We start from the raw sequence: 23,522 nt of genomic DNA on the forward strand, positions 1-23,522 counted from the left end.
TGTTCTTATTATTCATTATTAAATTAATTTTCAAATGTGTATTAAAAAACCAACTTTTTTTATAAGATCAATTTAATTTTGACTTAACATAAATTTAATTTGTACTTACTTTAATAATGTAAGAATTAAAGAAAATAAATATAAAGTATGATCTTTATTGGATGAAATATGACAAAAAAGATATAACATTTTATGGTACATCCATTATTTTTACATATAGAATTTTATATAAGTAGAACGAAAAAGTATAATTTTTAGTGAATAAGTTGTTAACATAAAAAATATTAATAGTAATAAGTATAGAATTCTGTATATTTAATGGTTTTAATAATAATTAAAAGAAATTTACAAACTTTTCTGAAGGAATTCATCAAACAAGAATACAGCGGTTGGATGACAGGAGTTTGTATATGATAATTCCTTCAATTCTGTTATGTAGCCGGCTAGGTCTCGTATACGTTGAGTGTGCGATTCCAAGAACTTTTCTTCGATGTAATGAGCAATAGCTGGGTCATTTTGTTTAACTCCGGAATGGCTAGCATGAATTTCAAATGCTGCCTTAGCAAGTACCTTCATATGATCAAGTACCAAACCTAAACTTCCTAGTTCACTTACAGTTGTCAACTTGCCATCACCCTTTATGTGTAATTCCTAAGATAAAAATATAATAATGTAAAATGACTCAGCATCAGGAAGAAAATATTCTGTTGTAAAAAATATAACTTTACATTATCCACTGAGTGTTGGAAGTTCATTTTACCACCTCGTTTCGTAAGATATTTCATTATGTCAATTGCATCTTCCCATAATTTATCAGAGTAATGACGATATAATTTTTTAAATCCTTCACGATTAACCTTATAGTTGCCAAAGTAAGTTGACAAATATAAAAGATGAAAACTTTCATGCAAATTTGCAACTGCAAATTTTTGTAATCCAGTCTCAAAGTTGTTAACATTAAGAGCAATTGAACCATATTTAGCACTGCACTCAGGAAGTGTTATACCTGTTAACATTCATTAATTATTGTGTTATTTAATTAATTTTATTTATAATACCATACGATAGCATTAAATATGTATATACCGTCAATTGGTTTATCATTGCGCTCACAAGCCGAAGTGACATTTTTGTAACACTTTTGACCAGATGCGGCTACCAATAGAAGAGACAACACTCCAAAGAACAACATTTTGCTGTAATTTCAAGTAAATTTCTGTAAATTCAATTCAAGTATGATCAGTTTATAATCGAAAATAATAATGATTTGTGTATGTGAATATGTACATAATACATAAATTCAGAAAACATTATAACTTCAGAATAAGATAATAGATGTAGATATTAAAATATAATAAATAAGAACTTAAAGTATAAATAAAATTTGAAAATACAAAATAATAGACCACACTTTAAGTAATAATAATCTAACGACCTCTCGCACTTTAGCACCAAGATCGAGAGGAACATAGATATTTACACAAATAAGTTGCAATCTAAGATAAAAGCCAAATGTAGTCGCAGAAGGATGTAATCTACAGACGTCACGAGTCTTTATCATAAAAATTCAAACTGTCTGTAGATATCAGACATTGCACAGTAATATTATTCATCATTATTGCATCGAAATGCGTAGTAGTTCAGTATATATTCAGTGAAAAGAAATGAAACAGTAAAAGATTTTCATATATCGCCATTGTATTTATGTTAATTTTCTATTTATACATAGGGCGCGATTATTTGAGTTACTAAGAACAACGAAATTGAATTATCCATGTTACATACCTGTTTAAATGATGTGCTCGTTTAAATGGAAGGAACGTGAATACTCTCGTTTCGACGTTCTTCCAACAATGAACATTGGATAACACCGTCCGTTGGTAGTTTTAACACAGTCATAGTCAGCTGACAGGTAGGGCGCATGCGTGGTACAAAGAGAATACATACGCATATGTACGTATGTACATACATACGTATGTAATAGAAAATTCCAGTTACTCCCCGTCGATTAAAGTACGAATGATACGCATTTGTTGGTCAATTATTAAATGATCAATGGCAAACGTACATCGTGTTTAGTTCACGTACGTCTCTTATTTAGTTTCTCTAGAAGCAACCTTCTAAACCAGTGTGTATAAAGGTTGCTATCTAAACGGATATTCAATAAGTGTATTCTCTTGTGATCATTTTTACATATAAGTATAAAAAGTAGTTTATCATGAAGCTATTTTGCATCTTACTCGCCACTTTCTTTTTCACTGTTGGATCGTCAGAATCAATATTAACATGTAAGTTTATAAAATATTTCTAAAAATTTTGTTATAATTCTTGTGCACCTATGTTGTGATACACTTCCATTGAAACGGTGATTGAGGTTAACATTACACATTGCTGTAGATTCCATTGTCCTCTGTCCTTCCTGTTTACGAGATCGATGTATTGTCCTTTGCATGTTGTGAAAAAAGAGCTTAATACGTAGGTACGCAATATTTACTATTATTAACCTATTCAAATTAAAACATTAATATTTATTCTGCGCGTTGCACAATATGTACAACGCATTACATGTTATAAACAACTTGCCTCCGTCAATACTAGTGCTTTCAGATAACGTATAGTAAATACTTATATAAAATTCACATATTATCTGCGGAATTAAAAAATAAAAATAATCTTAGTAGCAAATAGTTATCTATAATTGTAAACATTCTTCTTATTGCTACAGTGAATTGCTCACAGTTTGCTACAGATAGTTTATTACGTAGTAAGCTTGTATAGTTATTTTTTGTAACCTATTGTACAATGTATAAAGTCCTATGTAATGATGGCTATAATAAATAGATTCCTCTTAGTCATTTCTATAGAAGGAAAATGATATCGTTATCTTGTTCCTTTTTTTAATTCTTTGGCATCATTTACATGTTTTATCAGTGATGATTTATTCATAGAGGGAAAAACTATTAGTCATTGTGTGATTTCACTGTTTCTTTGTTCCGTTATCTACATTTATATGTTGATTTTATCAGATATTTGTCACTCTGGAGTTACTATAAATGATATACGTCATTATTAAATTATATTGTTCATTGTAATATTTATTTTTTCATACAATTTTATGTAATTAATATATTACTTATTACATATTTCCTAGATAATAAAGAAATTTCTTAAAGCTATTGGACACTATTAATTTTGAATCGAATATTTAATTTCTTTTACTTTACTTATAAATCATCATTCTAAATTGCATTTCTTTAATGATCAAAATATTTTCAGTTATTGATATATTTGATGTCGATTAAATAAATAAATTGTATATTATATATATTATATATATATATTTTTAGCAAATAATTGGAATTATTACTTTAGGAATTTTGAAGGTCTCAGTTGCATTGTAAAGTTGTACTGTTTAAAGTTCTAAAATTTTGTAACTTATCTGTTATTGGCCACTGTTTGGTCTTGTTTGCACAGTGATAACTTTTGATAAGGTTCAAATGACAATGCGAACATATTGATTAACTGAATATTCTAAAGTCCATTATGAATATGTGTGTGTAACGGTCACTGCTTATGGAAGTTTGATAACCTAGAATCTAGATATCTACTTTATATCATAAATGACTTCCTCTTCTATAGTTTCGTTATGAGTTTCTGAGTAATATTAACTTATAGAGAAATGAATATGTGTCTTATTAACTAATATTATTATTATCCTATCGTATACTAAGAATTTAATGCTGTAAATAATAATATATTTATTTCATATATTAGTTGTATTTCTTCTGTCTTAACAGTTTATAATACATAACATACTAATATATTATAAAATAAAATATTATGAAATGCTGTTTTATAAAAGTAAAAAAGCAAATCCCAATATTACATAAAGAATGAGAACTAAAGATAATACACAAAATGAAGTGCTAAAGAAATAATGATAATTGCAGTAATCTAAAATTGCTTTTGTAACTCTAAAGATATATAAGTCCAATCTTATCTACTCTACAAAAGACTCACTATTATCAATAAAATCCAATATCTCATACTGATACAATAATTTCTAATTAATTTGTACAGTACAAGATTTATTTAATAAATTAAGATTTTTTTAATTTCTTTCGTTACACAATATTGTGAATTTATAATTCTAGGTTTGCATGATGCTAACATACCATCTAGGTGGGTGGATATGAGCCGAAGCTGTACGAAAGGATTAGAGGAGCAGCTTCACAAAGAAATTCAAGCTTCTCGTACTTACCTTGCTATGGTATCTATAATTATATTTGCTGTTTTGTAATAATGAAAATTATACTTACATGTACTTCCATTATAGGGAGCTCAGTTTGCTGAGTATTCATATAATCGACTTGGATTTAGTGAATTCTTTTTTAAATCTGCTAATGAAGAAAGAGAGCATGGAATAAAAATCCTTGAATACTTGTTAATGCGTGGTGAATCAGCTGTTGACTTCAACTCACTTATGAACATGTTAATGGTATGTACATCATAATTAAAATAACATTTTAATGATGTTTATGTAAATGTTACATTGATAATTAATTTGAAAAATTGGAAACGAACAAATATTAATTTTAGGATCCGGTAAGTGCATCATGGTCAAATGGTCTTACAGCCCTTACATCTGCTCTTGATTTGGAAACTAATGTCACACGAAGTATTCATAAAGTCATCCATACATGTGAAGAAGATTCAAAGTTCAATGATTATCATGTAAGTAAAATTCTTTATACTTTCATGTTTATAAGAAACAGGTTACTTTAAACATATTCAATTTTAATCGTTCAACTGTTTAATTTTAGCTGGTAGACTACCTTACCACAGAATTCTTGGATGAGCAATATAAAGGTCAGCGTGATCTTGCTGGTAAAATATCAACTTTAAGTAAAATGAATTACGAGTTGGGAGAGTTCTTATTTGATAAGAGACTTTTGAAAGGTGAAGTTTAATTTGTTTTTTTTTCATTACAATTTTTAAAAAGTGTGCATGGCCATATTTAGAATAAAATGAGTAACTTAATTTTGTTTAATTTTATATTAATACATACAGATATATACATGAATTTTGTTTTATATATAGTATATTTTTCTAAATATGGTCTGTAACATAAAGAAAAATCCATATTTACAAATGTTTGTTACTCTGTAATAAATATATTACTCATACTGAATAAATAAATATTTTAAGATTCATATAAAAATTATAAACATATTTGCTACATTCGTTACATTATATGTAATATGTATATTATGTATATATGTATGTAATATTCGATTACTGTGTCTAATTTTTATGCTGTAAGTAAACAAAAATAGTTGATCACTTCTATTCTGCCATTTAGAGATACAAAATATAGCATACTTATCACAACCATGTTATTCTATGACATAGATACATATATGTATAAATGGCAACGTATGTACACAAAATATTTTATCAGTAACAAATTCGTTTTCTTGAATTTGTAGCCTAAGACTAGTAGAGTATATTATGTTTTATAAAAGAAATGTTCATAAAAAAATTAATAAACAGAATTACAATGGGATTCTTTTTAAAAGCACGCTCGTTCAGTTGGTATCACTGGAAAACTAACTTTTTATAATACATAGCTATATTTACATACTTCGAAAGTATTTACTTGTGTGGATGTATAAGAGCATAATTTTATTGAATAAATTAATTAAATTGAATTTGACATAAGCTGTACAAAATCTCGACGAATTTTATTGCTTGATATTCTTCGAAGCTGAATAGAAATGTAAATTGCTGTAATATACATGCTCTTTCACATGACACATGTCACTTTCAAAGTACTACCACTTAAAGTTTTTAACATTAATTCTTATTCCAATCTGCTGCATGCAAGAAGAGCCTCAATGACAAAAGCTAGTTTTCTATTTTGTACGGTCACTATCCTGACACAAATGGCCTACATTTTTTTATTTTAAACTGTCACTTCTGAAGAGAAATTTAACAGGAAATACATTTTAAATGTGAAATGAAAGTCATTAAACTGCGAATTTTTATACAAAATAAAAATTGTCCAACAAAGCAGCAAGTTCATTCTTTTTTCAATCATCTTAAGAGATTAAGAATAATACGTTAACGTTTTAAATTGCTTTTGATCGTTACACTAGTTCAAATTGTAACTACCCAATTTTGCCATAAATGTATGAAATCTACTAGACTGTGGATTTGTATACAAAATAAAAATGTTCTGTACCAATGACTAGAAAAATAAGACAAATACAGTTTTATTTGTTCCCGTCATAATTTTAATAAACTGAAATTAGTATACCAATATTCATAGTTTTTCTTAATCTGCTCACTGTTGTCAATTTTACTTATCTATTTTTTGTCATTAGTGCATAAATTCCGCAATCTACGACCTTGTTAGTCCCGCGCGCTTTTCTCGCTTTCATAATTGCGCGCGCAATTTTCACCACGAACCTGCTACAACTACGAAGAAACTTGCTACATATCGCATCTTTGGCCGCAAAAAGATACTTGGAAGGGTAAGCCGGCGCGTGAGGAGCCCCTGCCGTGAACCGTGAACAACACTGCAACCGATGAAATAATGTTTAATTTATGGACGCATCTTCATTGCAATCATCACACCACTGTGGACTGCACGAAATATTTTGTAAATTTTTCCTTTTTCCGTTTATTCTTCTCTCGATTGATCCCGGTCTTTTTCATAATCGACATCCGTGTTCTGTCTATTCAAAATTTCTAGAATCTTTTTCGAAGGCACAGACATTTTCTTTTCATGCAAGCCATTACGTTACTATTTTATTTAAATGTTTCCTATTCAAGATGCTCATTTCGTAAGCATTTATTACTATTATATTTGAAAATTGTACGATACCGTTCGTGTCGATTAAAAGATGCGCGTGGCTAACGCCACAAGTTTGAAGCTGGGACGCCAACTAGCGGCGAGAATCGTCACTAGATTTTCAGGCGAATCGATATTCTGCTCAAATATTGACTTCGCGATTGTGAGTGGTGTCGTAAGCGAGTCGTGCAGTAGACGGCGATGCTCTTTTAAAAAAGGAGTTCTTAGAAGTGATAAGTCAAGTGTGGTTGGGCGGAGAACTAATAATCGGAGTATCCTGGATAGAGAAGTCACGGACGATGCTACTGGCGGCTAGTGCTGTGCTTTTTGGGTTGACCATCGGTCTCTCCCACGCGAGCATCCCAGCCCTCGAGTCGACACCGAGTTCCTTCAACAATCATGGAGGTGATTTCATTTCTCTTTTCTGATGTCCTACATTTACCTGATCCGTTCGCAGGGCCCTTTACTTTTGCAAAAGTCATCCATATCGAATCCGCCTCGCTTTTGTCCTCGAATCGCGCTTTATTTTCTCGTGTAGGACTGCGCGAATGGATAACTCACAGGTGGAATTGTACTTTCGGGGGCACCTGCAGTCACCGAAACTGTTATGGCGAATTCATTGACTAGTCCCAATAGGTGTTCCGATATGTGTTTGTATTGCACTCGACTGGCCAATGTGTCGTGAACACGAAAAAGAAATTTTACCGTGATATGAACACCGATTATGTATTACTTAGCATCGCTTATGACAGTACCTAATCACGTTTTCTCGCGATAACAAAGTAGCATATCAATTAGATCGGGCTCATTGTTGTCTAATACGCGACAAACTAGCAGTTTACGGTGTTTGGTACGCTTTACGAAGCTGTTCTATGTATGATATTCGAAGTCCTGTAGCTTTCTATTCGTATTTATAATTCCCCTACCAGATAGCATTTTGTTATGATAATCGTGTCAAATATTTTCACACGATGCGGGTATTAATAACATTATTTCGGAGTGTAATGAATAATTTTTTATATACATGTCTGCAGTAAACCGGGTATATTTTATCATATATATAGTACGAGCAACAATGACTATTTTCAAATTATAATTTCTGTACTCACGGTTATTTGGTGCTATCGACTGTTATTTGAGCGAAATGAGTTCTTTCAGTTACAGTTCTTTCGCAAAATTTTGGATACAAGTACACCTTCTAATATCAATAAATTATTTTAATTATTATTCGCGATACGAGATTTCATACTGCGCTTGCTAGGAGGAGGGGGGAGGGTTGCTGAGAAGGGGGTGAAAATGTTAAAGTATACACTAATTGGAGTACAGTAACTAAAGCTAGCAACTAATTGTGTTGTAGTACGCGATGCTAATTATTCAAACAATTTTTGCATCATACTATAAGTTAACTTTAAATTATTGCCTTCTCGGGGAAAATTAATTTGGAGCTAACACGGATACATAATTTCGATATTTTCATACCTCTATTTTATTTATAAACCTAAACATTGTACAATTTTCTTTACGTTTAATCCTCAATGAATAATTATATACAATATCGTTGTATTTTGCATTTGTAAGAGTATGTTATTTGTTTCTCGAGTGATCGAACGCTCGCACAGAGAAAATAATAATATAGAGATTTTTATGTAAACATTATCACCGCCGCACTGTATGTTTCAATTATTGTTCAATCAGTTTTGAACAATAAAAAAAAATGTAAACATTAAAAAATGTGTACATTATTCGAAATCAGGAATGGTAATTATAACTGATCTCTGTTGCTGATATTCGGTGGAGTATTTAATCAACGATCGATCAAATATGCGCATCGCTTGTCGTTTCCTGTGTTCTGTATAGATCACAGGCGATATACGATTATTAATTAAACAGTTTCATTATTTTTTGTAAGTATGTTGTAAAGTATAGGCGAAAGAAAATCGTTTTTTATGTTTACGTATACGTATATCGCATGAAATGAAAGTTTCGTCGAGTTAAATTGACGACAGTATGTAGATTTTCAAAGCAACGGTCATTGTTCAATGAAAAAGTGCATAATTCACGTTGATGGCTGGTTTTTAGCAAAATATCAATTTTCATGGTACAACCAATCGAAAATGCATAATTGGTGAAAATTGTAATCTGCGATGAAAAATAGATATGTGATGTCTACACAGCGGATCTTTATGCAAAATAAAAGATTACAATAAGTCGAATAAAAATATGTTTCCTCCGTTAACAAATTTAGCAAGTTGAAAATAATATAGCGGTATTCTTAACATCTTCAAACTATTTTCATTGTTCTGTGTTTCATCTACTCATTTTTCTTATAAATGCATAAAATCCGCTGTCTAGTTGTGTCATATGACAGATAATTCGTACACTGGACGTTAACGAAAGCTTTGATCATTGCTACCAAAAAATACTTTTGATGGTCCTAATAGCCTATAATTGAGTACGCTCTTTGAAATCGATAGGATGCAGTAATGTTAACGTCGTATTGTCAACCAATCAACCGTATCAACGAAAAATCGGTTGAACAATAACTGACATCAGTTAAATAGACGTGGATTTATTTGGAACCCCATCATATCCGTCATACTTAATTGACCATTTACCAAATCTCCATTGTCATTCGTAACGATTCCCGAATAATGAAATATTCCGCATACGGAACACGATAATCACGACAGAATCGAAGAATTTATCGAATGAAAAATTAATTTTGTATGGAAACGAAGAATTCATTAGTGGACATCTGTTCGCTTTTTTCATCAAAGTCAGCTGTAACGAGTGGCGGTTACGCATGACGTATGACTAATGCATTATCGTCGGTGGGTCATCTTTGACCCACACGGTCAAGCAGTAAAATCTCTTACTCGCTGCGGCAAATCCATCGATGTGGTGCAGCTGTTGTTTAGATTCACAATATATACGAAAAGGGTGTCACGGAAAGCTGAAAAGCAAATGTTTGAAAATGAACGAAAATTATTTGAAATTCTATTAAAAACACACGTAAAGAGGCAGTAACAGTCATTTGTACTACTTCAAGCTTATTCGGAACGTTTTAAGAATAATTATCGGTTATCGGGTCAGTTTGACCCTAAATCGTCGCCTAGTCACTCATTTTTCGGCGATTAAATGAAATAAGTTGCTGTTACACTAAAAACGACAGAAGGACTAATAAAAGAAGTACAAGAAGTGTCTTCAAAAATATATTTTGTAAATTTATTTTATTATGAATATATTTATTTATTGATAACTGCAAGTTGTTATAAACATGCTCAATTGTAAAGTTTGAAAATGATCGTTCGAGGGTTAAATGTCACACATGCTAACCGTAAATACATACGTTTTACAGTCGTTAGAGAATGAATGAAGGTAATGGTACTTTCAACTAACTTAGGAATATAAATGTAAGCATATTCGGTTCGCAGCAGCATTTTAATGAAAGTGGTACTTTAAAGAACCCTCAGAACGTAAAGGGTTAACCGTGTCCTCTCTTATCTCCCGTGCATCTTCACAAGTCAGTTCTTTTTTTCATTTCACTTCCTGAGTAAATAGTTATTATAACGACGACATGGAAGGTAAACCTGTACAAATGATAAATGAAATTATTTCGATTTCCTGTTTCCAACACCTGAGTAATCTACTACGAAAATAATAATCAGAAATACCAAGCTCTGTCTAAAATCGTATTTAACACTAGAACTGCAAGAACGAGTCAGACTTGTTATGAAGATTTTATAGATGATATTTAGAAATGATTTCTCTTAAATCGGAACAAAATTTAATAACTAGACGTACAAGAAGTAATAATTGTCTTGTTTTATCAAGAAAATTGTTATTATTATTACTTTAACGACTAGAAGTTGGACCTGGTTTACAAATTGTCAACTGATTCACTTTGTTCATTTACAATTAATGATTTAATACATTTATTATTAATTATTTTGTTTTACAATCCCTGCAGAACAAGAATGTTTCTACGAGAAAATTTTATACAAATTTCCTTACTCAAGCATATTTTATAATAGAAATCGTGCGATTGTTGAATAAATCCAATTTTATCATTATTATAAAACAATATACATCAGTCGCGTTTAGAACTCGATAATTCTAGTGTTATTTTTACAAGAATGTATTGTAATTAATTTTACTCCTATTTAAACTTAATTACAATCTAAATTTCTACTAAAAATCTATTATAACGTAAAATTTCGAATTATAAGTTTCTATTGGAAATCTATTAAAATTTAATTTTTTATACAGATCTATCGCAATAAAAATTCATTATAATTATGAAAAATTTTATTAGTTAATGTCACGCACGAAATCTGTGTAAATTAAATGGGATGAAATTCCCGTGGACCGAAAAAAGGGAACTTGAGATACATTAGTGATTAGTTTACCGCGCTCCTATCACTTCGGACTACTTGTAGGATGCGAGTTATTTGGAACAGAGTAGACAACTATTCTGACCGTTAGTATACCTCGAGTTTCCTCTTTCAAGATACAGGTTACACTGTCAAATAATACAGTAGATATTCAACACCATGGCCAACTCTTCCAGTGGAATGTGTGGTCTGTTGCGGGGTAGCTAAGATTATAATCGTCTGAAATATAAATTGCTTAAAATCAAAACAATGTCACGGTATCGATAGCTCGACGATATCCCTTATAAAATTAATATGAGATTCAATTATTTGCGTCTTTAATGATCCACGTATCTTCGTGTTATACAATTTATAATACGACACGCGAATCTTAAAATATTCATCCTCTGTGGCTCAGAGAGAGAGAGAGAGTGTCGCATACTCATTTATCGCATCATTTAAATCTAATCTAACATTTACCCACGACGTGGCAAAAGTGTCTTGTTCTGTAGTTTCTCCTACGTAATGAAAGACGTTATTAGATTGCGGATCTTTATGCAAAATAAACAGTTTCGAAGACGGTTGTAAGGAACAGAAATAAAGTAAAAGTAAATTCTTTCTTCTACTAATTTTGGTTAGTTGAAGATAGTGTAAAAATATTATTAACTTTCTTACGTAATGTATTGTTAATTGTATTGAAAATTGTACCGTACAATGTCCAGATCGCGGATTTTTTTACATTTATGGCAAAAATGACCAAAAGAAATATAAAATTGTAAACTTTCTTATGTATCTTCACAATTTTATTTTTCTATTGATCATTTCTGTCATAAATGCAAAAGAAATCCGCGATCTAGACATTATACATTACAATCTTCAATTTTGATGTCACACGTCTCGGGGTAAATTGAATTTTGTAAAAAGTTCGTGAATTCGTCGTTAATTTATATTCAGAGATTGTTATTTACTGCTTTCGTGTACATAAATTTTTCTGCGCCGATGTAGAAAAATTTGGACCTCAAAGGATTGAAAAACTTTGTAATACGCGTGTCTGTGGATTTATTTCAATTTCAAATTTCGGAAATCATATTTATAACGCAGCTCGTCTATTTTCTTGGTGTTCTCATAGGGGAAACGCGTATAGATAAAATCGAATACTGTAATCCAATGTTTCGCCGGTTGCGAATGCTTCAAAGCTACTTCATTTTCTAAATGGAACCGTGTATCCTTAGATTATTAAGTTTCCACGGTTACGAGCTCGAAACCTATTCTAAAAAACGAATGGTTGCACAGTTTTTCGTGAACTATTTACAAAATTCTGCCGACACGCGAGGCTAATTGATTTAACGCCGAATTCGTTTTACTCCGCTGATTCGTCGCTGTAATTCAATACCATACCTTCACTAATTGGTATAGTAGATAATCAATAGTTTCAACGTTCCACAATTGGTAACTATGCGTCGATCATAAACGAAATTATGTTCTATAATATTATAATCGTGCGTCAAATGTGCAGATTAGGCTGACAATACTTATGCGAAGTACCACATTTATACTGCGTGAAATCGATTAAAAGTTCGTTTAACCCCTCAACCAGGTTCGACGTACTTACACGCGTACGTTTCGTGACACAAATCTATTCTTTTGCTTTCGTTGGTAGTACTATATATTACGTGCTGAGCGGTTACATGCTGAGCTGTTTTATGTAGGTCCATGGGGACACTGCCATGAATGGGACACTTTTATTTAGGACAAGATAAAAAAAAAAACTAAACTACCTGTATAATTCTACATAGTTTGAAGCATACGAAAGATTAGTTCTTTTATTATAAGAATGCATAGTGTTAATGAGTTTCTTTTACGTTTATTGCATCGAATGGGACAGGTGTATTCGTGAATTGGAGAGTGTAACAAAATAAAGTAATATTGGTATTAATCTTATACATACGGTTTTTTATTCATTCTAAGTTCGTACAATATTAAATGTTGATTTTAAATTACATAAATCTTCTTTACATATCTATTATAAAAAGAAACAGGAACAAATTATCCAAAATTTCTCAACAGGAATATGTTAAAAATTAATGACATAATAAAGAAAATAGTCTAGGACATTTTTTAGGCCGCATGTTTAATTTAATCATTTAGTACAGGCTTATAATATTCTCGAAGTCCCTCATTCATAAACTTGGCAAGAACAATGAATAATGAACAATAGAAAATGAAAAAATGACTAGTAAGGTAAAAAATTTACTAATTAATAGCCCGAAATTATCGACTCGAGCCAGAAGTCTGAATAATTTGAAAATTCAACGCAGGACTTGCTAATAGCTGTTCTAACTTCTGCTACATTATGCTTTCTATCGATACATCTACATCTACTTATTATACAGGTCGTCACAGATATGGAGTGTTTAGATGGTTATTTAGTTATTTAGATGGCTTGTTTCAGGTGGCACACTTTGTATGTACATATATAGTATTTTTGAATAGCTTTAATGTTATGATTTATAAAGTCTAATTGTTTGAAGCACGTACTGAAATCATGAAATTGCATTCCGGAGCAGTCATTAAATCGTTTAATTTATTCGGCGCATACCTACCACGAAAAAATCCGCGTCGAATTTCAGTGAACGTAATGTTGTAATTTGAGAAATTATAAACGAATTCCGATTCATATTGACCTGGTATCTACTATCATTTAAATTAATATCATTGTGAAATATTGGTGTTATTGTTATAATATTGTACTATCTATAGCAACTGTATTTTTAGGGTATGTTTTATGACGAGGACAAATATCCTTTTGAGGAGCAACAGTTATTACAAACTTTACCTTATTTTGGACCTGTATTAACAGAATGAATGTGAGGAGGATTTTCTATTAATAATGCCGCTTTAAATCAATTTTACGCTTTATATTTTATTTTCCTATTTGTCATTTTATTACTAGTAATTATTAATTTATTACTAGTAATTCTTTTTAAATTTCAACAGGATATAATAATCTATTAGGGATTAGAAATAAATATTACGCAAAATATAGCTTGCGTAAAAGATGAATATAATTTGCGAAAGAACGAATTCGATTTGCAAACGGGTGAATTTGATTTACTAAAAGGTGAATATAGTTTGCAAGCGGATGAATTTGGGGTGCGGAATTTATAACAAAGGTTCCAAAACAACTGCGAAGTCCGAGATTTCCCACAACTGAATGCATTTCGTTTGATCGTCAATTCATCGGGACCGGATAAAAGAAATTTTTTTGATTCTTTTCCATATTCGCGCATAAACGCGCAGATTTGCATAAACCTCGACGGTCTGCTGATAACGTAGAAACAATGGAATCGAGCGTGTCTATCTATATAGGCTTTTGTTCCTCGGCATGGTCGTGGCTCATAATAATTACGCACCGCATGGGCCTTGGTTTCAATATCGATAACGGAGTAACGTTCGCGTATTGTTTATAGTAATCATACATATACATTGCGTAAATGCGTGTTTACGTCTATACTGACGCATGTGCAACATCCGTCGCAGCATCTGTTGTAAAAACGCTTGTTTGACCGCAATCTGTAATGAATACGAGCGGTTGCACGTTGTACGAGCTGCGTTCATCAAATTTGACGTTCGCGCAACGCTGACAAACGGGCGGCAAATGTTGCGAACTCCGTCCATTTGTCACAGGAGAGATTTGCCTTCGTTTACAGTGAATCGCGCTTTTACTTTGCAATTATTTCACGCGCAGATCTGTCGAGTGCCTAATTGATCAAACGGTGATCGGACTACATGGGAATAATTAAAGAAATTACGCTTCGGCAGATCAAAGTTAACTCCGAAGCGTATAACGAGTGGTCTCTATTCAATCTAGAAGCTTTTTACAGACTGCAGCTTAAACGGAAATTGCTAGAGAGTAAAGGTGCCTAATATGAGACACATTTTTTCTTAAATCATAATTTTCGATTAAAAACACTTTTATTAAAGGTAGAGTATTCGTTTAGAAACTAAAATATACGTTCTTTTACAATCTACTGGAAAATACAGGAAAAGAAATTCCGCTTCTTCGTAATAATGGAAAAATTAAAAGTATGCAAATTCACAGATCTGGGTTTTCACAGAAAATGGGTTGCTAAATGAGGCCTAGTGTAGCTTTTTTTTTGAAAATTAATATTTTTGCCTGTTACCATTGTTATACGTTGAACCCATTGTTCATCATTTAATAATTTGCTTTAAAATCGCTTTCATCATTTAGAATGATTTCTTCTTCATCACTTGTTGAACTATCATTTTCTATTTGTTTTCTTTTAGCGGTTTTTTGTAATTGTTTTTCTTTTTTGGTTTGGCATCATAACGAGAACTTCGAAAGATCTGGAAACAGTTACGTGTGAAATATTGAAGAATTTTTGACTGATTAGTGAAAAAATGATTAGAACTTTTATGTTTTGTAGTTATCAATAACCATTATAAATGCCGGAAATAGTTTCACAAATAATGGTCACAAATAACCGTTATAAACGACGGAAATGGTTTTTGATTACAAATAACTGTTATATTAGGAAGAGTTCTTATATTAGGCAACTCTACCCGATTAAATAACAGAAATTTCTCTGCTTAATGAACTCTGTCTTTATTGAAGTAGGTTTCATAAGTTGCCAAAAAATCAATACCTCGGAAGTTGTTCAATCTTGGGAAACGAACGAGATTATAGTTTGATAAGTATTCCGGTACGAGGCTATATTAATATCCTCGAGGTAACGGAAAAGGTTTGAAGCATTTCTGAAATCGATAAGTCCGAAATGAATTTAATAGTTTTTGGTACGTATTTCATTGAAATTGCGCCCCTTGGTTAATTGAATTCGACAATAAATTCGCACTTCAGACAATTCGAACCGTTTAAATGGCCAGTTTAACGCTCGCGTAATTGTATTCTACTGTGTTCGCATTAAGCGTCTTCCTTCTTTTTTTAATACTAAACGGCTAAAGGATAATCGTATACTTCCGAAGTGTAACCTCGGCGAGAAACAAAAGCGAACGAACGTGGCACGGCTCCATTGTGCCGAGCGTTATCAGCAGACCGTGGATCTTTATGTAAATTTCCGTTTTCATGGGTTTTATAACAGTCAAGATAGGGGGGGAAATTTATTAATTTCAGCGGCTAGGGATACCTTATGGTAAAAATAGTGTCGTAAAAATGCTGCCATCGTTTGCTTCAAACAAATGTTAAGTACACTCATTGTATCGTTTCTATAATTAATTCTCATTAAATTATTATTGAAACATAAGTTCATCGTAAAAGCAGTAACAAACTCGTGAAACGTTTCTACAAGATATAAATATTTTTTTTTATCCGAATGAAAATTTAATCCCGCATTTTCATCAGTTTTAATGGAACAACAGCAGGTGTACGTTTGAAACGAGGATACTTCATTTTGGCGTGCTCTTCGGTGTTCGAAGCTGAAGAGCTGCAGAAATCTAATCGATAACAAATCAGCATCGACGTAGTCGGTGTATTTCGTCCGATGTGCATATATGTATATATATGTATGCACATGCACTGCAAGAAAATCGATACAGTCCAATCGAAACCAATGTAAAACCAATCACCTGTGATTAACAGAAAATATTGTACATATGTGCTTCCTACCGGGCGATAATTGGCGATCCTGTGCACTTTTGCTAAATGATCGGAACTCTGCAAACCTTTATGCATTTCGAGTGCGCGAGAATCGTGAAGGACTTGCATATAAAACATAACGTTCTGCGTCTGTTTAATATTTTTACTGCGTCATCCATATGTAGGTGTAGGTATAAACAAATTAACGCATAAATGAATTTTTACTAATAATAATATTATTGGTATACGTTTAAAAATTCATTTATTCGTTAATTTGTTACATTATAATATTTTTACTGCGTCATCCATATGTAGGTGTAGGTTTTATAGGATAATCGTATTATTAATAAAAATTCATTTATTCGTTAATTTGTTACATTTTCCAGATTTTATTGGGATTCGTTGTCGTAACTAATTGAAGTCATACAACTGGACATTCCAATATTAATTTCTGATCGAACAAAATACTTTGGATTTATCAAATTTCCGAGGTTGCCAGCTTGGCAGTCAGTGTTAATAGTTTTTAGTAATCTATGGCTTAAAGATGTCTCAAATCATTTCCCAAAAACAATGACAATTTGAATCGTGAATGGTTGTTTAAGAGAATATTTTCAAGTTTTCTGTTTTACATTATAAAGTCACAGATAATTCTATTTAATTGGCTTCTGGTAAATAAAGTATTAACATGCAATATTAATTGAAGCTTGATATCGCCGTTTTCATTTATTGAGTACATTCAATTTTTTTCTTGCATTTATAAAAATTTAATTTTATATAAAGTATCACGGTGTGGTCATTCGAAAACAAATTATGTAGAGTGGGAGCTTTTGTAATCCTTAGTGAATGTTTCGAACAACAGAATAATATAAACAACAGGAAGTAATTTCATGTTATGTAATATCTGTGCGAGAAGACCTTTTGTTAAATGTAAAAAATGAAAAAATCAATTGGTGGATTCAGGGCGAATAAAATATTGATTTAATTGCTTGGAGGAAGATGCGATTGTATGAAAGTTTTGTATAATATAATAGACTGTGAATTATACCAATATTTTTAGCTACTGCGAATGTGACAGTTCTAATATACTGAAATTGAAGAAAAGAAAGCTGTACAGACATTTTACTTTTTATTCTTGATCTAATAAAGCTTCTCTACTTAATCGGTATTCACATAAGTCAGTCTATTAAAATGCAAATTCCGACAAATATTCAGTAAGAACAGATGATTACCTATTTTTAAGATAAATGTCTTTCACTAACAAATTGTAATATTCATGTAATTTTCTAGATTTAGAAGAATACGAACAGTTGTAATTGTAAAATCGATAATGAAAATGTTTATTCATAATTCTGCGTTTATAATATACGGCAAGATAACAGATCAATATTTATGCGTTCATAATATGGAACGTGCATACGGGTGAAAGAATTATACGTGAAATATTTCCTGCGTATATCAACAGCTATTATCGTACCACTTCACTTTGTCATATGTATGTGTATTTTGCAGGCGATAAATAATAGGATCTGGCGGCTACATTCTATGTGGAATAACGATGAGAAATAAAAATTGCAAGTAATTGTACAAATGGAAGCGACTGATTGTAGTAGTATACGATTATATAATATTGTATTATATAATATTCCTATAATTCGATTCCTACGAAATAGAATTTCAAAATAGTCCCTGACATTATTTTTGAATGAATTAATTATCTTTCATCGTAATTTTAATTAAAACGAGGCGAAATGGGAGAGAAAAATAAGCTTCAGCGAACAATATAAACACACAAGTGGTATAATTAACACGTGTATGAACATATTCACTTATAATATTACAATTACGAATGCAATTATAACTACGATTATAAATACAGTTAGAAATACAATCTCAAATGCAATTACGAATGTAATTACAAATACAGTTACAAATACAATTATAAATATAATTACAAATACAATTACAAATGCAAGTACAAATGCAATTATTAATATAATTACGAATATAATTATACAAAATGACACAAATAGCGTTACAATACATATAAACAAATGGTATAATTTATTGGCTCCAAGAAATGGCCGAACATTATTAGAAGCCTCTAATTCCAATACACATCTTTTGTGATATAAGAATATTTTTATGTAATAATAAATAATAATAAGCTTTTGTCACTGGAGCATCATTAAATGAGACAGCAATATTACTTGCGTAAAGAATTTAACTGTCTGTCATTTACTGCCGTTATTTTATTGCCTCAGAGTAAAATACTTCTTGTCCAACTGTTTTTGTTCATGTGTGCCAATTAAGCATTAACAAGCATTTATTATCTGCGGCATACTCATTATATAAGTCCTTCATTTATGAAATATTATTGAGGTTGTCTATAAATAAAGATCATCCATATCAGCTTCCATTTTTTGGCCGTGGCAATAAGGAGTTATTATCACTTATCATTTCTTCGTTACATTGTTCATATTGCAAATAAAATAAACTTCAATTATTGTAAAGTCATATTTTGTTAGTTTTTGTTTGTTTCATAATGTTTAGAATTTGTGTAACCATTCTGTTTAAAGAAAAAGGTTGAATTTCATATATTTTCTGAAAATTCTCGCAGTATTCGTTTTATTCCGCGAACGTTAACAAGCCAGAATTTAGGATTAACAATATTTTCTCGCGTGTCCTAATGTCACGTGCTTTTCGTCACTTCTTTATTTCTCGCGCAACGACGACAGAAGGTGCTGCGGAGTACAGGAGAGAGGGTGTAATAAAACATATGAGCATAATTTCACGGTTGAATGAATTCACGAAAATATAGGAATCGGGTCAGGCGTAATCAAATATTCTCATAAATCACGAGACACGAGAACGGATGGTGCCTGCGTATCGGCGTTGAGTTGGAAATAATCCGCATTGCAGGCGGCGAATATTCGATGAATAATTATTAACAAGATATCGATAAATTTTTCGCTGTTACAATCATTGTTAATTCTGGTGGTAATGAAAAGTGCAGAGCAGCTGAAGGTTGATTATAAATTCGGCACGGCAGGAACAGATTCGAACAAAAGAACGGAGCAAAGTGTATATCTGCGCGACATAATCGACTTTCAAGAATTCAATTAAATTTTTAATTAGATTACGCCGAACAACGCGGGCCGAGGGAATTTCTATCAAGGAGATTGTTTTCTGTTGATCGAACAGTAATCGCCGCCACCAGAGTCTCTTCATCGAGCGAACGCGGTAAATTATTAATCTTATTCCTGTTTTAATAAGGTTGGTTATAATGAACATTCGCAGTTTTCGTTAGCGTTCGCACGGTGATTAAAACGGCCGGCCGAAGTTTTGTCTGAAGCGTTCTGAAACTTTAATTATTACATCTTGTGTCGGTTGGCTCTCCCGGGCTTCTCCAGTTTCCCGGAAGTTTTCCGCTCTATTTCTGTAGATCTTTGTTTCTTTTTCAAACAAGTTCGGCCGAAAAGAAAATGCCGCGAGATTAAGTTGCGGAATTGTGTCGGGAACGCATGGATATTTTCGTCCTCAGGAAAAGTCCGGCGATTTTCCACATCGGCGTCCACGGTGTGACGCCACCGATTATTAATAAGATGAATCCCTGTTTTCTTATTCTTTCCCGTTGTGAAAGCAACACATTTATTTTCGGTAAAACTTGCTCGGTACAGTCATGCAGTTCGAAAACTTGCGTAACGGTGACATCATAATGCGCGCGGACGAAAATACTGTATCGGTCCCAACGGCTCGTATCGTTTTTCTCGATCACGTTCGTGTCGGAATGCTTCCCGCTGTGGCGATAAGTTGCATTGAAAAGTTCGATTTAACACCATTTTTACCGATATTCTGTATTATACAATTCACCGAATTAATTTCGCGACGACTTAGGAATGAACATAGGAACATAGGAACATTAGCGATGAACATAGGAAATAATTTGTATTAAAAATTATTAAAAGATATTTTAATCCCTTCGATGAAAATAGCATTAAATAGAAATGATTGAAAGGCGTCTTTTGATATTTTCGATAGAAATAGTGTTAAAGGCTGTAATTATTTTAAAATAACTCGAATAAAATTCGAACATCGTCTGCGCAAAATTTACCGAACGATTGTTTCGAACTATTATTTACGATTTATAGTTACGAACATTTTAATAAAATGTTCAACGGCGACAGCAACTTCAATCGGGTACCAATGACTTATATATATCTCGGTAAAATAAATAATTTCGTTTGGGATTATCATGCAAGCTGAAATATTTAACACTTTGCACTCGAAACTGTTTTAACTTAAAAATTAAGGCATCTTTTCCGATATATAGCACTTTCATTTCGTATGATTTTTGGATCATATACGTATGAAATTGTGATTATTTGCTCGTACAGTGTTTACATCTTTAACAATTCTGTAAATGTAAACCAATTTAGTAATGTGAAAATTACTTTGAAGAATGATATACATAGCTATTTTTAGTGGTGTCGTGTCAGTCACATATGACTGACACTAATTTTTGATTAGATTTTTGAAACTCATTTTCCTATGGAAAACTTTATCTTTCTTGTTTCGGTTATGAGAATTTTTGTAGTTAAAATTTGGCACTTAGCGTGTTTGGATTTCCCTTATTATAGCATAAAAATTGAAAATCCTATTAATAGGCTTCCAGGAAACAAAGTGTTAATATTTACGTGTTTTTATCGAGGTGTACATTTAAGATGAAAACTGTTTTTATTGAAGATAAAATAACTTAACAGATTGTTTTATAAATAAACAAGTGCGGGGATATTTATATTACTATGACTATGTTGCGGAGAACGATAGATAAACTATATATGATGAACTTTATAATAGGAATAAATATCTGAACGTTTGTTCAAAGAAATTGTGTATACAAATCGAAATGCGCGTAGAAATAAAGGTTCCACGGTTCGAAATTTATTTTTATTTTTACGAAAATAATCAATACCTACCTGTCAGGTAACGAAACGTAAGAATGAAATTGTCCGATATGGAAATATGGAAAAATAATGATTAAATAGATTTTGCTCGGTAGTTGGAAGGTGAACAATATCGCTTTAGTATTATTAGAATATTGTTAAAAGAAATTCTTAAAGTTTTATTTTCTGATCGCACGACTTCTATGTTTTTAAAGAATGTTTTGTTTAGGCTGCGGATCTTTGAGTAAAATAAAAACATTTTGCATTAGTTGCAAGGATAATAAGTTGCAAATAGAAAATTCTCTTTTTCCTTGATAATTTTCATAGATTCACAATGACATATTGGTGTCTTTAAAATTGTTAAACCATTCTATTGTTTTAAATTTCGCTAGCTCTATGTTTGCCATGAATGCATAAAATCTGCAGTCTAGTTATTATGTTTTACAAGAAAAATTATGTTTCTTCGACTAACAGTTTTATTGTCTGTGTATCGTGTGCGAAAACTGTGGCATTGAATAACATACCGCAGTGTTTGATTTCATGAAGCGTAACGTATACAGTGAGTGTACAAAGTATTAGTGCAGCAAGTAATTTCAAAGGAAACTTTGCGTAACTCGGTTTGCTAACAAGCTTTCTTAAAGTAAATCATTTATGCGTATTCTTATAAATATTTAGAATGAGTTTCATGAAAGAAGAATCTAGATACCCGCATAATTAAAAATATTCAAGGAAATTTCTCATAGCTTCGGTTTACTAAGGGCATAATGTATGCTGCTATGTTTTTGTTATATTGCGAAGTTTTTCAGTGCAAACAAAAGGCAGTCACTTCTCTAATAATATTAACATATTTGGAGACTTCGACATGATCGATAACGTTAAAAATAAAGTCGTATCAATAACGGCAGAAAGAAAAGCCGCAGGAGCAAAGAAAAGAGAAAAATAATTAGAAACTCGCATAAACGGTGTAAAAAATCTTTTGGAAATTTTGCAAATTGTCGGTACACCATGATCTACGATTCGGAGCATAATCGATCGATGTAAACAGATTTATGTCGTAAAATATTAGTATCATGGTATAGTTTTTAATAATAATTTCCCTATAATTTTTCTGTAAATATGAATTTTTATGAATCATTATGAATGCATAAATATCTGCGTAAAGAGTTGCAGGAACACAGACATGGTCGATCCCGACACCGTACCTTTTACAGATGACAGTAAAATATGTTTGGCTCAGATGTAGCTGTGCAATACGATATGAAAAAATCAACAACGCAATGCTTAAAACTTGCAGCGTATGATAAAGCATCGTGGCGATTCTGTGGTGTGTGTTTTGGGCTACACGAGTGTAACCGGTGTTGGCGGGTTATATTTTGTATTCGGTGTAATGGACCGTAACGTGTACCGTTAATATTTTACAAAACCCACCACCATTCCATTGGGGAAGAAAAGGGGTCGAAAATAATTTTACCTTGCTGGAAAACACGGATCACGAACATGTTGTTTATAACCAGACCGCGGTTTTAACGGATTTGTAATAAAGGGAAGTAGCTGCAACTTGAAACCGTAGGAAGATTCGAGCAATTGATGAGTGCCATGAAACGGTTGAAACAAAATTCAGTGGAATATGAATTTGTTGCATCTCTTTCAAAAGCAACAGCCGTGCGTTCATCCTACTTATTATTCGACCATTACTGTCTGTTACGCAGAATTTCTTTGAATATTTTGAATATTAT

At 31.9% G+C, this 23,522-nt stretch overlaps 3 protein-coding genes across 4 annotated transcripts in view; 2 read left to right on the plus strand and 1 right to left on the minus strand.

Moving 5' to 3' along the window:
• Nucleotides 1-139: 139 nt before the first annotated feature.
• Fer2LCH (ferritin 2 light chain) lies at nt 140-1,924 on the minus strand. Of its 2 annotated transcripts, none has more exons than XM_033468084.2 (4): nt 1,786-1,924; nt 1,087-1,216; nt 729-1,006; nt 140-651 (listed from the first exon to the last, which is right to left on the minus strand). In XM_033468084.2, the coding sequence occupies exons 2-4, from the start codon at nt 1,190-1,192 to the stop codon at nt 346-348; spliced, it is 690 nt and encodes a 229-aa protein (XP_033323975.1). In that variant the 5' UTR covers nt 1,193-1,216; nt 1,786-1,924; the 3' UTR covers nt 140-345. The 2 variants fall into 2 exon arrangements, with proteins under 2 accessions (XP_033323975.1, XP_033323976.1); XM_033468085.2 differs by having other exon boundaries at nt 1,087-1,196; nt 1,786-1,921.
• Nucleotides 1,925-2,036: 112 nt separating this feature from the next.
• Nucleotides 2,037-5,566, plus strand: Fer1HCH (ferritin 1 heavy chain). Its single transcript, XM_033468086.2, has 5 exons — nt 2,037-2,288; nt 4,155-4,270; nt 4,337-4,498; nt 4,600-4,734; nt 4,824-5,566. Exons 1-5 carry the CDS (start codon nt 2,219-2,221, stop codon nt 4,968-4,970), a joined length of 630 nt encoding a protein of 209 aa, XP_033323977.2. The 5' UTR covers nt 2,037-2,218; the 3' UTR covers nt 4,971-5,566.
• A 1,433-nt stretch (nt 5,567-6,999) lies between these two features.
• The window catches only part of Cals (calsyntenin 1), a 49,328-nt gene continuing 32,805 nt past the window's right edge, over nt 7,000-23,522 (plus strand). The window contains exon 1 of the mRNA XM_033468082.2: nt 7,000-7,261. Coding sequence (XP_033323973.1) covers nt 7,156-7,261 — 106 coding nt within the window. The 5' untranslated portion in view covers nt 7,000-7,155. The remainder of the gene's footprint in view (nt 7,262-23,522) is intronic.

Source organism: Megalopta genalis, chromosome 12 (genome assembly GCF_051020955.1).
Source record: "Megalopta genalis isolate 19385.01 chromosome 12, iyMegGena1_principal, whole genome shotgun sequence".
NCBI lineage: Eukaryota > Metazoa > Arthropoda > Insecta > Hymenoptera > Halictidae > Megalopta > Megalopta genalis.